Source organism: Poecilia reticulata, chromosome 13 (assembly GCF_904066995.2).
Source record: "Poecilia reticulata chromosome 13, P_reticulata-male-v2, whole genome shotgun sequence".
NCBI classification, from domain to species: domain Eukaryota; kingdom Metazoa; phylum Chordata; class Actinopteri; order Cyprinodontiformes; family Poeciliidae; genus Poecilia; species Poecilia reticulata.
The window spans coordinates 27,180,503-27,194,820 of record NC_088842.1 but is presented as its reverse complement, the minus strand read 5'-3'; the positions used below and the strand labels follow the sequence as shown (position 1 = coordinate 27,194,820).

General features: G+C 37.6%; 1 protein-coding gene across 4 annotated transcripts in view; it reads left to right on the top strand.

Annotated features, from left to right (window-relative positions):
- The window catches only part of LOC103474999 (cell adhesion molecule 2-like), a 153,467-nt gene that overhangs the window by 123,599 nt on the left and 15,550 nt on the right, over positions 1-14,318 (top strand). For all 4 annotated transcript variants that reach the window (XM_008426348.3, XM_008426346.3, XM_008426347.3 and 1 more), the window contains 2 exons: positions 8,307-8,459; positions 8,887-9,024. In XM_008426348.3, coding sequence (XP_008424570.2) covers positions 8,307-8,459; positions 8,887-9,024 — 291 coding nt within the window. The remainder of the gene's footprint in view (positions 1-8,306; positions 8,460-8,886; positions 9,025-14,318) is intronic.

Here is a 14,318-nt window from a genome sequence, read left to right as displayed (position 1 = left end):
CTTCAAAGTGCACAAATGTATTGAGAACTCTTTTTTTTTTTTTTTATTGGTGCTACATTCACTACAGTATGCCTCACTCTTTAAGCAGTATTTAAAAACAGACCTTGGATTACGTATTAGGTGCAGTGGAGCTAACTGCTGATCATTCAATCAATCAATCAAATTTTATTTGTATAGCACATTTCAGCAGCAAGACATTTCAAGGTGCTTTACATAATAAAACAATTCAAAACAGCACGTGACATTGAATAAACAGTAAGAAAGAGAGAGATTTTGAAAAAAAAAAAGATTAAAAAAGATAAAATCATTGTGACTGTCTTGGAGGTCCCAGTTCAATGCACAGTTGATAAAAAAAAAAAAAATCTGTCTAAAGACTGAATAAGAAGTCTGTTTTGTAAAAGGGAAATGAAATGATACCCTTTGTACACTGTCTTGCAATGGTACCTGCATCATTTCCAATCAAAACAAACTTCTTAGAAATGTAAAGAATACCAGAATTAAGCAAGTGGCCATTAAAGCTGATTGCACTAAAGAAGGATCATTTTGGTATCCCAGAATCAGCTTAGCTTTCGGTAATTCTTATTATTTTTGAAAGAATATTAACTGAGCTGAGATGTCGTGACTTAGAATCTCTCTGCATATTAATCTAACGGTCAAGATATTCCTCGTCTTATATCATGCCAGCTTTCTCCTTGGGCTGCTCAGTCTCATCCATTATGTATTTCCAATTCTAGGTTGAATGTGACCACCTCAGAGGTTCCAGATCACACTATGGCAAAGAGCTGGTTCCCGTACAGACTTGAGAAAACAGAGATAAATTACCGTAATAGTTAGGCCATTGCTTCCCTCATACATTAGGCCAATTAGTGGTCACTGCTGGGAACCACTGCTTTGGTGGGTTGCTCTAATAAAAAAAAGTAATTCAGACCATATGATTTTGTTGAATTATCCCTACTTTAAGTTACCACTGTTGTGAGTTATTATTACTGAGCAGTACAAATGAGAACAGAACTGTCCTCTGCTGTCTTCATTATGATTTATTTCACTCTGGCTTCTGTGGGGAAAGGGTAAAATGCTCGTGAGGCTATCGAGAATGGTAATGACATTTCAGAAGGCATACAGAATCTTTTATCAGATATGGTGAATATGAATAATACAATCATTAAAAACATTCTGTGGGATTCAAGTGGAAGGGAGATGGCTAATTTCATCAACATCGTGTGTTGCAATGTGGAGATGTCTAACTATTTAAACATTACATGCATATTGGAGATTTATGTCCAGCCCCAAAGTTACATCAACGTTCTTTATTACATTGTCCATTTCTCTATTTCAGTCCCATCTTTTCTTAGTTCATGGTTCATCATTCATGACATTTAATTGGGGAACTCAGAATGAATCATAAAGGTCACAAAGCAAAATTGATCTTAATTGGCTTGTTGTAATCAAAATGCTGTTATGTGCTAAATGAATGCTCTAATGTGAGCATTAAAACATTCATTAGCCTGAGAGAATGAAGGATAATTACCAAGGATGCAATTACAGGCGTGAGCACCAGTAAAAGCACATTTAAATCGCAAATCTGGTGAATACACAACATTCTTGTTGATTTTAAGTCTTTGAAAGATTTTTCACTGGTAGGAAGCCATGAGTTTGTTCCTTAAAGTGGTGTTTGCTTTTCAGTTAATGTTTTTACAAGGAACAAAAAAGCTGAAAAGGGCCTCATGGCCAGGGCTAATGTCTTCCTTAAAGGACTAATGGGCTTTTAAGTATAGTATTTCACTTCTAGCTTCACTGAAATGTGAATTTTCTATTATGGCACCGTGCACTCTGTGCTGACTGCTAATGTGAAGAACAACAAAACACCGGATCTTTTCCGACAATTCATTTTCACATATTATGTATAATAACTTTTTTTTTAAATAACTAAGGATTCTGAATAATTTCAGGTTTGCTTGGGGAAAAGCCAACTTCTTGCTGTGTGTCTCTTTTTACTTGTGACTCAGTTGTAAACACAATAAAGTTAAATAACATACAAAAGTTAAATGATTTGAGTCATTTCAGAAATGAAAAAATTGTACTTTCATTTGAAAGATGGCCATCAAGCAAGACTCCAGTCTTTTTCTACCTATGCTTGACAAGATACTTATGACTTATCTGACTCAGAAGTGGCTTAACAAGCTTGTATCCCAGACCTTGACTTGTAAACTCCCCCACAATTTAAATAGGCTTTTCTTCCACGTTTATCGTGCTCGTAAATCATTTTCTTCCACACTTTTTCCTTTCACTTAACTTTCCAGTAATACTAGGATACCACCAGCTTGTTTTGTGGCTTACTGTATTTGCTGAGGGTTTATGATACTTCCTCGGCATCTCTAAAGGCAGCCATGTTCCCCTCTGTAATATAGACCTTTACATATCCATAACATATCCATACATAACATTTATGCATTAAGAGACTATTATTTTGTAATTTATGCAACACAAGAATTTTCTGAAAATGTTGGTTTTTAATAGCCGTAGGGTGTAATCATCAAAATGATCAGGAAAAAAAAACACTTGGAAAATTAACTGGATTGCTGAAATAAATGTAAAAAAATTGGTCTCAAATTGTACAAGCTTACATGTTAAGGATCTGAGAAACACAAAAATATTGTCAGTCTCATTGCCTTCTCTCTGAATCAGGTGTATGTATAGCCATAAAAAGATTTCCTCCTTCTTTGGTGTAACCGCTTCAAGCAGTGAAAATTAGTCTAATTTGAGTAGCATCTGCTCTGTGGGATTTCTGAGCGAGCAGGCAGTGACAATGGCCCTCTGGAACAAGGCTCTTTCCTTCTGTTAATTGTAGCCACATGTGTGGTGCAGAAGAGCCCCCTGCCTGCACCACTATAAAATTGGAACTTGTCCAAAATCACCCACACAGCCACCAAGCGAGCACAGCCAGCAGCAAACACCCTCTAATTGCAAAGAGTGGAGCCCATGGATGGAAAGCAGGCAGGGGGTGCTTGCCAGGATTCTGTGTTCTTGCTGAAGGACAGCTAGTGCTTTCACATTTTGAGACTAGCTCAAAGTGGTAATGGGCCATGTAAAAATGGTGACATGGGAACACAGATGTAAAATATTTTGACTGAACCTGACAACTCTTTGTTTGCCTCCAAGACTAATAGATGGACTTAAAATGTACCTTTTCCGACTAGGCCCTTAGAAATACTTTTTAACATTTGTGTGATAAAAATAAAATTAATGTCATGTCATTTTTGATATTCTTGATTCTCTGTCTCCAGCCGACACGACTTAGAAATCTCAAAATACGTGTCATTCTTACTGTATTTAATTATTTTGATATTCTAGAATACTTTTTTTTTCTTTTTTTCTTTAATGGTTTAAATTGAAAAAAATAGAAATTAAAAACAGTGAGCCAACAGAATAATGCATGATATGTGGAAATAAACTGATTCACAGAAATTATTTTTCAATGAATAAAACCTTCACATTAAATTATGCATAACACTGCTATAATACTTTTTATATTGGAAGCGGTGTGGTCATGATGTTTGTTTTCTGACGCGCAGTGATTTTATGTAGGCAAAAAAAAAAGTTTTATTGAGTCTCTGAACAGACTTTTGCTCACATGTTTGCTTTGTCCTCTCCTGTGTTCTTCGTTGAACAGCTGTCTTAACAATGAAGTTAAAGTACAAATAGGTGAACTTTTACCTAAATAGGTGGCAGTTTGTTGTGCCAAATTTTACTTGGGGCTAAAAGAGTGAAAAAGACTTCATATAAATAAGCCCCACACTTTTCACACTGCAATAACTTAATTTGGAAAGCATCATGTCATTCTTCCTTGTTTTGTTAAAAAAATTAAGTTTATCCTGTAACAAAATGCAAAAAAGAAAAACAATCCTACGGGAGCTAATGGTTTACAAGGTACTGTGGTAGGTAGAGCTCAGTTCTGTTGGGGAAGAATAAATAAAACATTACATGCAAACCGGGGCAATAAGTTCAACTGATCTGAGACAACCTTGGGAAGGTCTCCATCACAAAAGATGAACTCCTGCCATGTCATTTAGCTGCCATGCTACAAGGCTGGAGCAAACACAAGGCCAGGGTGCAGATTTATGTTTCTGCCTAAGAAGAATGAACAGTAGCAGAGCTATCTAGGGTTTGGGGGAAATGAACCTTTTCATCACATTGATTTCCCAAAGTACCTGGAAAAAAAAACTTTGTCAGCCGTGGCATTTGGGTCTGATTGTGACGGATCTACCCACACCCTGGGCCCTTTGTCAGGATTGGATTCCTAGTAGTTTGTTGTCCCGGTCGCATGATATTTGAGTAACAAGCAATACTTGTTTTTGAGTTGTACATTTTATTCGATCAATATAAGCTTTTACTCATTTGATTTTAATGCCATTGGGTTTTCAGCAAAATAGCGTCGGTCAACGCCACCCTTTTTTTTTTGTCGGGTTTTCTTGGATTTTTTCTATGAGATTCAATATTTCAGCAACTGACATTTGGATATATTTCAGTCCTGAATAGTAATGTGATGTTCATGAATTACAGAAAATGAGCTCAATCCTTTTAGCTTTAAATGTCACTTGAAATTATCAACCGTCTGTATTGCATTGGGTCACTCTTTTGGTATTTAAGAACAGACACAGCATCAATTGAACAGCAGACATTGATAATGGGTCTTTTTAAAGTTGGTGACAGAAGAATATGAGAGATGTTAGCTTTATTCTTCCAATGACAAGCACATACAATGAAACTGAGAATAACGTCTTACCACACCAGTAAGATCCTGGGAAAATGGTGTTCTGTAAGCTCTGAGACTAATGTAGTTCTGCTGAATTACATGTTTTTCACAGTGCTTTCATTTTATTGTGAGCTTTTCTAAATTTTTCTCTTTAGAACCAAAAACTTTAATGGATTTTATGCAGATTTTAAGTGCTAAGCAAATATGATTCAGTGTAGTGGTGGTTTAAGTGAATTCACTTTTAAAAAACATGTTTTTTGTACAATTAAATGTGCCACCAACTGCTTTTCAACGTTTTAATGATGTAATGTTTTTTGTTTTTTTATTTTTATGTTTTTAATCTCTCTCTTTCTCACTAATTATTTCTGTTTTTATTTTAATGATGTAAAGCACTTTGAAATGCCTTGCTGCTGAAATGTGCTATACAAATAAAATTTGATTGATTGATTGATTGATTGATTGATTGATTGATTGATTGATTGATTTCAGAAGTTAAAAAAATGGAAATAGTGTGTGGCTATGTGTACTCCTAAATTCTACTGTTCTGTGAAAGCCTCAGATATTTGTTAAATCATATCCAAAGATTTCAGTTGGACACTGCTTAATCTGTCATTTGAAAGTTAAAAAAATTTGGCACAATTGCAAAATAACAAGTCCATCAAAGGCAAAAAGCTGGGGAAGGAGAGCACCAAGAAGAGGAACAGCTAAGAAAACCATTGCAACTCTAGGGGAGCTGCAGAAATTCATCCACAACTAGACTGGTATGGTTTAGATCAGGGCATATTAGTGTTTTAGAATGGCCTACTCAAAGTCCAGGCCTATAACCACTTGAGATAAAACCTTGAAAACTGACGTGAACAGATGCTCTGTGCTATTTGAGCTATTTGCAAACACAATTTCAGTCTAGACAACCCCCGAAAGACTTGCAGGTGTAATTGCAGTGAAAGGTGGCTCCACAGAGTAATGACTCAGGGGAACTGAATGCGAACGCACACCACAACGTGTTAAAAACATGAATACTTCCACTAGGCCCTGCATGTGCCACTATGGAGTACCAAAATTACAAATAGCACAACACTGAACCTGGGTCTGTAATTATCGAAAATGGTAGCTGTTTTTATTGGAACAGCAGACCAAGGGGAGTGTGCGCTGCATTGGGGAGTTGCACTGGCCTTTTAATCCTCGTTTGACGGCACTACAAAATGTGTTGAAACTGATATCATTTCATGCTGATCACACCTACTGCAGGAAACTGCAAATGTTTCATGCAAACGCTTACAAGTTACTGGCAGTTCGTCGCAAAACAAAAACAGCACCTTTCCATCAACAAATCTGTTGGAGAACACAGAAAACATTTAGCAGCATCTCAAAAAGGTGTTTGTGCTTCCAGGAGCGGGGAGTTGGGAAGGAGAAAGCTTGGCTTGTTTCTTTCCGTCTTTCCTCCGTGTGTTGCAGAGATAGAGGGATATAGGCCGGGACGAGCGTATCATCTCATTCGCAGGTTTGATCCTCCCAGGCCATAATTCCGTATCTTGAGTTGCTGTGCAGCGTTTGCTAAGACCTCATCACCTCTCCAGCTTGTGGATACACCAAAGATGTTGCTGCTTTCTGCCGAAGCCTTTGGGCAATTTTGGGCTGCATTGTGAGGGTGCTTAACTACAAACAACAGCTTTGTTTCAGAATGGTGCTTGCTACAGCAAGACTATCAAATGTTTGTTTTAAACCCCGTAGCAAGTAATGAGATGGCTGCCCAGTGGCGAGGTTTTTTTTTTATAAATTGGAGTTATTGCTTGAAGATTTAATTTATTTACATTGCTCTTTATTCTTCAAAATAAAAATGTAAATCTCCATTAAGAAACTTCTTCCAGGCATTGGTCTTTTGGTCCCCTTTAAGTGCATGTCATTATATGATAGCAATCATTACATGTAATTAAGGATAAAGAGCAGCCTTTCCGATAATTATCTATTTTCTGTGTAAAACCTAATAAGCATGTCAGCCCGTTACATTTTGCTGTAATTTACATCTCTGCTGTTTTTGTATCTTTGAAATCAAATGCCAGCTGTGGCCTACCACCAGTCTTAAATCCTAATCAGCAACCTTCCTGCTGCATTTTGCCAGATTTTCTCTTTGGAGTGCAGCACAACAGAGTTTAAATTACCTTAAATAGGGGGGGAAAAAAATCCCAGGAGGGAGCTGGCCAGGCCTAAAGGGACTGAGGATTAAGAATGTGTAATTTATTCAACGAAGCCACTTTGCCTCCTGCCCTCTTTGGTTGCTCACTTGTACTCGTACAGAAGAAGAAGGTTATTCTGAATATAATAGTGTAAAAAGGGATAAAAGGTACAGGCTGACCTTACTCAATTAAGACATCTAGCTTTTGTAGGTTTTTGGATGTAGTTCAATGAGTGATGGATTCTAGCAAGGACGTAGAACATTAAAAGCAGCTGTAGATTTGCTCAGACTTAAAAATCGGTTTAGATTTTTTTTTTTTTTGCATGTAGATGCACCAATATTTTTATAGAGAAAATGTTCAAATGAGTAGTGTAACCAGATGCTCACAAATATTTTGTAAAAAGAGAAAATAACTTTTTTTTCTCAGTGTCTGAAATTAAACCAGACTATTTTTTTCTGTTTTAGTTCAATTAGGACTAGCAAAATTATTATTATCAAAGGCAAAAACAATTTCAGTAAGATTTTTTTGAAATCCTCAAGTGGTTTTTAAACTCTTGTCTTTTAAACTGTCTAACTTGGATCAAATATTTTAGATATCCTTCCCCAAGCATCTCACGATAGTTGCTGGGATTTGGGCCGTTTTTCTCCTAGAAGAACTGGTTTAATTTTTAAATCCAGTGTTAAATATTTTCACAGATTTTTACAGGGATATTTTTCTGGGGCTTGGCAGATATATCTTGGCACACATTCCCCAATAAAATGGATCTGGTGACTTCCATGATTTCACACCTGTATAAGAACATTAAAAATGTGTTACAAAACACCAAAAATTGGTATCACAATTATGCCCATAATGAATGGATGGAAACTTTGGACCGGCGCTGCAGCTTGTGTCTGCTTATAGACACTAACGAATTATTGCGTTGCTATGGTTCTACAATTTCGAGTTTATGAAATGAATTAGTTTTTTTTACCACTTTATTTGGAGACTGTTGTCTTTGACTGTGATAGCAAATGACACAAACAGAGCCAGTTGCTATAGTTATAAATAAAAAACCAAGAATCTAATTGATTATCAAAATAGACATTATAACTTGGGCACTGAGTTTTTGCTGCTGTTCCACTTCAGTGCACTGCACTGACACTTTGTGTTACTCTCCGTGATTGTAAATAAGCTTGTCAGCCTAGAAAGCTAAACAACTATTTTTGAAATAGGTTAGGACACGGTTTGCTCAGCATTGTTCTGGTAAAGGTTACAGAAATCTTGCACAGTATCTCTACAGCTGCGGTTGCCAAGTCTATATAGGTTTCCTAATCAGTGAGATGTGTCTTTTTTTTTTTTCCTCTGCTCTTTTTCATTCTGCTTCTCCTTCCTGTCAGCTCTGAGGGATCACAGAATTGAGCTTGTACGAGCCACGTCACAGGAGCTCACCATCAGAATCAATGACGTCAGCCTGTCAGACGAGGGCCAGTATACATGCTCACTCTTCACCATGCCTGTCAAGACAACCAAGGCCTTCCTCACTGTTTTAGGTGAGCGTGACCAGTTTTTCCACATGCGACCTTCTGCACTAGATTTTTCAAATGCACATTTTAAATTACGATGTAATTATGGTATCAATAAGCAATATATACAGGAGTATATCCAAGAAACCAACAAGGCAAACAATTAGATTATAAATTCTATCCCTTATGCAGGGAGCAAGTATGGCGTTTTAAGGTCTCTGGGTACAACATTTTGGATGTGCTGAAGCTGATTAAGAGCTCTATACCAATTCAATAGTCTTAACTAAATGAAAACAAAAGCATGCTCCAGTTGCAAAAGGAATCCTGCAAATGATGCATGTGATGTTATCAAAGGACGATATGGATAACTAAACTTAAATGAGTAGCAATTAGCAAATTAGTGCTCCACATGTATTCAGAATGCTAATCTTGTTTATGCTCCGGTGCGCCACAGGAGTGCCAAGTCGGCCAGAAATCACAGGATTTACCAAGCCAGCCATGGAGGGAGACGAAATCACCCTGACATGCATCACATCAGACAGCAAACCTGCTGCCAACATTCGGTGGTTCCGAAATGACAAGGAGGTCCAAGGTAAGCCTGTGATATGGATTTAACAGAGAACTGTATCCTCTCTTACAACCTGCACTCTCTAGAAGACATTCATACTGTCAAGTCATTCAACTGCTGCAATTCCTTTGTGCTTATATTCATGCTCCGTTACACTGGTCTGGGCATTGCTGCTGTCCTTGTAAGCTGACGGATGTCACAGAACTGGCCACATATGGGAGATTTCAAAGCGCATGATGTGGCTCTGTGTTTTAGAATGAAACCTGTACAATTTTGTGTTGCGAATTTTGGGCGGAAAAATTTACTTTTGCATTGGCCTGGGGCCAATTTATGAGGATGTTGACCCCTGGGCAAAATCCGTTTTTTTTTGTGATCAACCCGCACAAGCTTCTTTTGCACATGCAAATTACATTAAAGCGATTAATTGTCAGAACTCAACTTCCAGGTTTACATATCACCTCCATACCAATAATAAATAATAACTGGAGTTGTTTGAAACAGTTTATGTTTATTCCCGTTTTTAAATTTTTAATGATGACCTACCCACCTGGAGATACTGTAAAGGTTACTGCTCTATATACAACATATTATAGTTGATCAAGTATTTTCTTAATTAGTCAGAATATATGTCTTCATATGTCATATAACCTTGAATTGGGACGACTTTATAGGACTTGATCTACTAAGGTGAGTGAATATTCATCAACGCAGATGAGCATTTGCATAGCCTAGCATGAGATGAAGTAATGTTGACATTTGAGTAGCACCTGCAAATGTTCTATTGCTGTAATGCAAAAGTGTGTGTGACTAGAAGATGCATTTTTTTCAAATGTGTTCAAATAACTTCATGGAAGTCTGGCTCAGCTTGCAATCAGACTTATGTATGCTATAGTATCAGATGGGAAGAAATGCAATATTAGAGCATTTTTTACTTGAGCTGCAAAGGTTTGTAAACATGAATAAAAAATATAAAAAAGGCAATTCTGCAGCTGGAAAAAGTGCAGAAAGAAAACACATGAGCAAATTCAATACTAAAAGATTCAAGACCAGTTGGTCCCCAGCTTAATGACAGAGGCAGTGCAGTACAGAGATCTGTAATACAATGGAGCTTTCTGTGGAGATTCTGTGTGACAGTTGCTCTTTATTGAAGATTTGCACCAGAGAGCTTTTTCTTGGTGGTTCTGTCTGTGTCTGGCCAACATGGCACGATGATTGATGGGAAAAGGGCTGGGATATGAAGTTTTCCTGTTGGAATGACATGCACGTAGCTTCCTGAAAGGCCAGTGGAGAGCTGGCTCACAGCAACACAACCAGACATGCTGTCCATCTCCAGAGGCACTCAGATGATCTCCTTTGTACTTTAAAGTTATAAAATGCACTTTAGGATATATCATTTAACCCCAGAAATCTATACTAGCATATGGACATACTTTTACTGAATTTGCTGCACTTCTAAAGAATGAAACAGTACGTACGTCTGGGATAAGTAAACCCCATAACTCTAAAAATAATCAGGCGCCACGGATCCGCATCAGACTGGTGTCTTGTGTACAGATGTTTTATTAGTTTTACTTGGGTGCACTGGGTTTGATGCCGCTGGGGCAAACAGTCTTGTGTGCACCTCACAAAGAGTGATATAGAACATTGCAGAGACTGGAGGTCTTGACTTAAATACCTAATTTCCATGTCAAAGTGTCAAAGATGGGGAATGTCAATCAGTGCTCCAGGATCTAAATCTTTTGTAGGCTTCGCTTTAAAGCTTTCTTTGGTGTGCATATATGCTAGGAGCAGCATGTTTTGCCACTGGTTCTTCTGTGGAAGATCATTGCCACCAGTGTCTGCTGTCAGTCAAATGTTTCCCTGCGGGGTGGGGGAGACCAGCCTCTATTGCTCCAAGACGACTGCAGGTGTAATAGCTAAAAGATGTCATATTTATTTCATGCTCTGATGATTTGTTTTTCAAAAATGTATATTGGAAGCACACAGCCTTACAAACCTCAAAGTGCAACTGTCATCCAGAGTCAAGTAATTTGTTTACAGGGTGCAGAGCAATACAAATTTCTTGTGCCACTGAATGACAGCTCTGCTTCAAATTGTAATCTGCTGATTAAAAATCCACCCACCATCACTCCGTTTGCATACACAGAGTTTCCTTTCCTTTGTGACAAACAGATGAATTCCAATTATCTATTCAAGGCGAGGAAAGTTCTTAAGACATTTGAATTCAGATAATGAGAAACCATGTTATCACGAGTTTTATATGAAATTCAACTTTGATCAGTTCAGCTGCTGGAAAAAGAGAGCAAGAGTTATATTATGTGGTGTACAAGGCCAAGGAGTATAACTTCAGGTTGTTTATTTAGACTCTATGAAAGAAATGAACTTAAAACAGTTCATAATTGTGAAGTAAGGGAGAAATAAAGGTTTTCAATGGTTTTATAAATAAAAAAAGTCTGACTTTCGTCCAAACAGCCCACCACTTCCCCTTTTCTGAGTCAATATTTTTTGCTACATTTCCAGCTTAAAGTCATTTAGGATATGTTTCTACCAGCATTGCACATCTAGAGACCCACCTTTTTGCAACCTTCTTTCAAAATATTTTAAGATTGGTCTGATTGGTTGGAGAGATGATCTGAACAATAATTTAATCACAAATCCTCAACCCAATTTACCACAATACTTTGACATTATATGTGGTTAATTATTTTGACCATTTTATTGTAGCTATAAGATTAGGACGGTTTTAACTCCTGAAATGTTCACCTCAATTTAAAGTAAATCCTGTACTTGATTTTATCCATCTTCCCAACAACTCTGAACTGTTGGGGGTTTTTTTGTTTTGTTTTTTTGCTGCTGATCATCCATTTATCATGTTTTAGTTATATCACGTTTATATAAGGCCAAATGGAAAACTAGTCATCAGGGAGTTCTAGATTCTTTCCTGCCACTTCACAAAGTGTCATAGGGCAAGACAATGTACCCCAACTTGCCTATTATGGACAGCAAATGAAATACCGCATAACGAGATCTTTCACAATTAGTTTTGGTCATAAGGTCTTGGACATCTTTTAAGTCAATCGCTGAGGTACTAATGCTCTGATTAGAGGCGTGCTTAAATTTGCCAGATTTTTGATCCTCTGGCCTCTTGGGCGTTGGTTGAAAGCAGATGCACCTGGGCACATTCCTGTTTCTTACGAAAGCTGGCACGACATGCTCTCTGGCGATGCCAGCAGCCGCCTTGAAACAGGCTGACAGCTTCTCTGTTGCAGCTCCAGTGCTGCAGGCGGCTTGACAAAATGAAAGTAAACACTGCAGAGATTTCTGCTTTATGCCGCAGAGACACTTCCTTTACCATCTCTGTACTGATAGGCAAAATTCAGAACATTCAATAGTCTTTAGATACAAGTCTTGTCATTTTGCTCTTTTTTTAATTGTAGAGGCTTTTTGGGAGTACTGCTATTACTTTTGCATTTGTGTGCTTTTTCGAGTTCTTATTAACCGAAATAAATAATTTTGTGAATTTAAGCACTTAGGTCTTTTAAAAATAGTGATTTATCTAGTAATAATTCAATATATGGCAAAGGACAATCTCCATACAACTGGTTAAGAAATTAGGATATTGTAAAGGATATTAAGACTTTAAAATTCCAAATCGTTATGCTGAATAGACTGCAGCTGCAGTGGTACGTGATGGGGCAGCTCAGCCCAAGTTATGAGGGTGTTGTTGGTCTGGGTTTCATTGCAAATAAATCTATTTGAGTTTTTGGTGATGCATATCACAAAAAAACTAAAACTAAGCAAGTTTTCATGCTATGTATACCACTAACTAATGGTAATTTTTATTTTCTTCGTTTGATGAGATCTGTGACAGTACCAGATTAAGTGTTGGGTGAAGGCTGCGCAGAAATTTTTCAAATTTCAAACTGGGATGCAACAATAATGAACATATCTTCAAAAGTCAACCAAAACCAGAACCAACATCTAGAACTGTTTTAAGAGTGAACAGCTGCGAATGAAACTAAAACAAAATAAAAGAATATGTGAAAGTGTGACAACAACTGCAAAAATTCCCCCCAGTCTTCTGGTGAAGTGTGTGTTTTTGTTTGAGTGGGATGTTTGAGAGATGGTCCTGGAGGAGCAAACACACTCAACCAACCGAGTCAACGCTCACATTCCTCTCTTTTCTCTACTCTCTCTTCCTCGCCTCAGCTTTCAGAGGCCAAAGATTCTCTCCCTCAAAGGAGATGCAGAGGAAAATAACATTGCAGCGTTCTTCACAACTGACAGTTTTCAAATATAATTTAATATTTCCCTTTTTAACAATTTAACAAGGAAAGTTTTGTTTCGTTGTTATTTCTTTATTTTTTAACATTACAAACACAAAATGTAGTTTATTTTATGAGGACAGCATGCAGATTTAGTGGACACAGAAAACTTGTGAAACAAAGCGCTTTTTTTTTTTGACAACTTCCGAAATATTTTGTGTAAAACTAACATCTTGATGGATCTCTCTCACCTTGAAACATGGAGGTGGCATCATCATGCCGTGGGGGTGTCTTTCGTCAGTGGGGAAAAGCCACATACCGGGACATTCTGGATTAAAACTTGCTACTGACTTGAGAATGGGTTGGAGTCTGATGTAACAATCCTGCCAAAAACCCAAAGGAGCGCATTACGCAATCATGACAGGACATTTATTAATCGATAGAGCATATAACTATCATCACATTTATATTTATTCAGTGGCACAGAAAGCAGTAAAACGCACTGCTTTCACTCATCTTTACGCCCTTGCCGGAAAATTGCACTCGCTCTTTGTTTAGAGGACGTATATGTTAGTTAGGGGCCGTAACTCTCCTGATTGATTTGATAGGTCCAATTTTTCAGCTCAAATGTGGTGCTAACATCGAAGTTGGTCTAATATAATAAGAAGAAGAACAGGAGGCGTAGGTGGATGAAGAAGACGAAGAAGATAAGGGAAAAATAAACTTTTTCTTGCCTTACCTTCTTACAGACGGGTGGATGGAACGTGTTTTATTTCTTGGCAGGGCCAGGTTTTTTATCCTGGCCCGCGAATAAAGAGCTATGTGCTCTCTCAATTAAAATAAGCACTGTTTTGATTACTTAATATGCTACTCATGGGTTTTGGCAGGAATGTGATGCCATATTGGAGGTCCTCCTTTCTGCTGGATGAAGACCCTGAACATAAAGTCAGTGCTACAATAAAAGAGTGTTTGTCTATCACACACAATCAAAGTCAAATCTGTTGATGTTTGTCGCGAAGGGACAAAATGTAGAAAAGTTAAATGTTCTGAGCA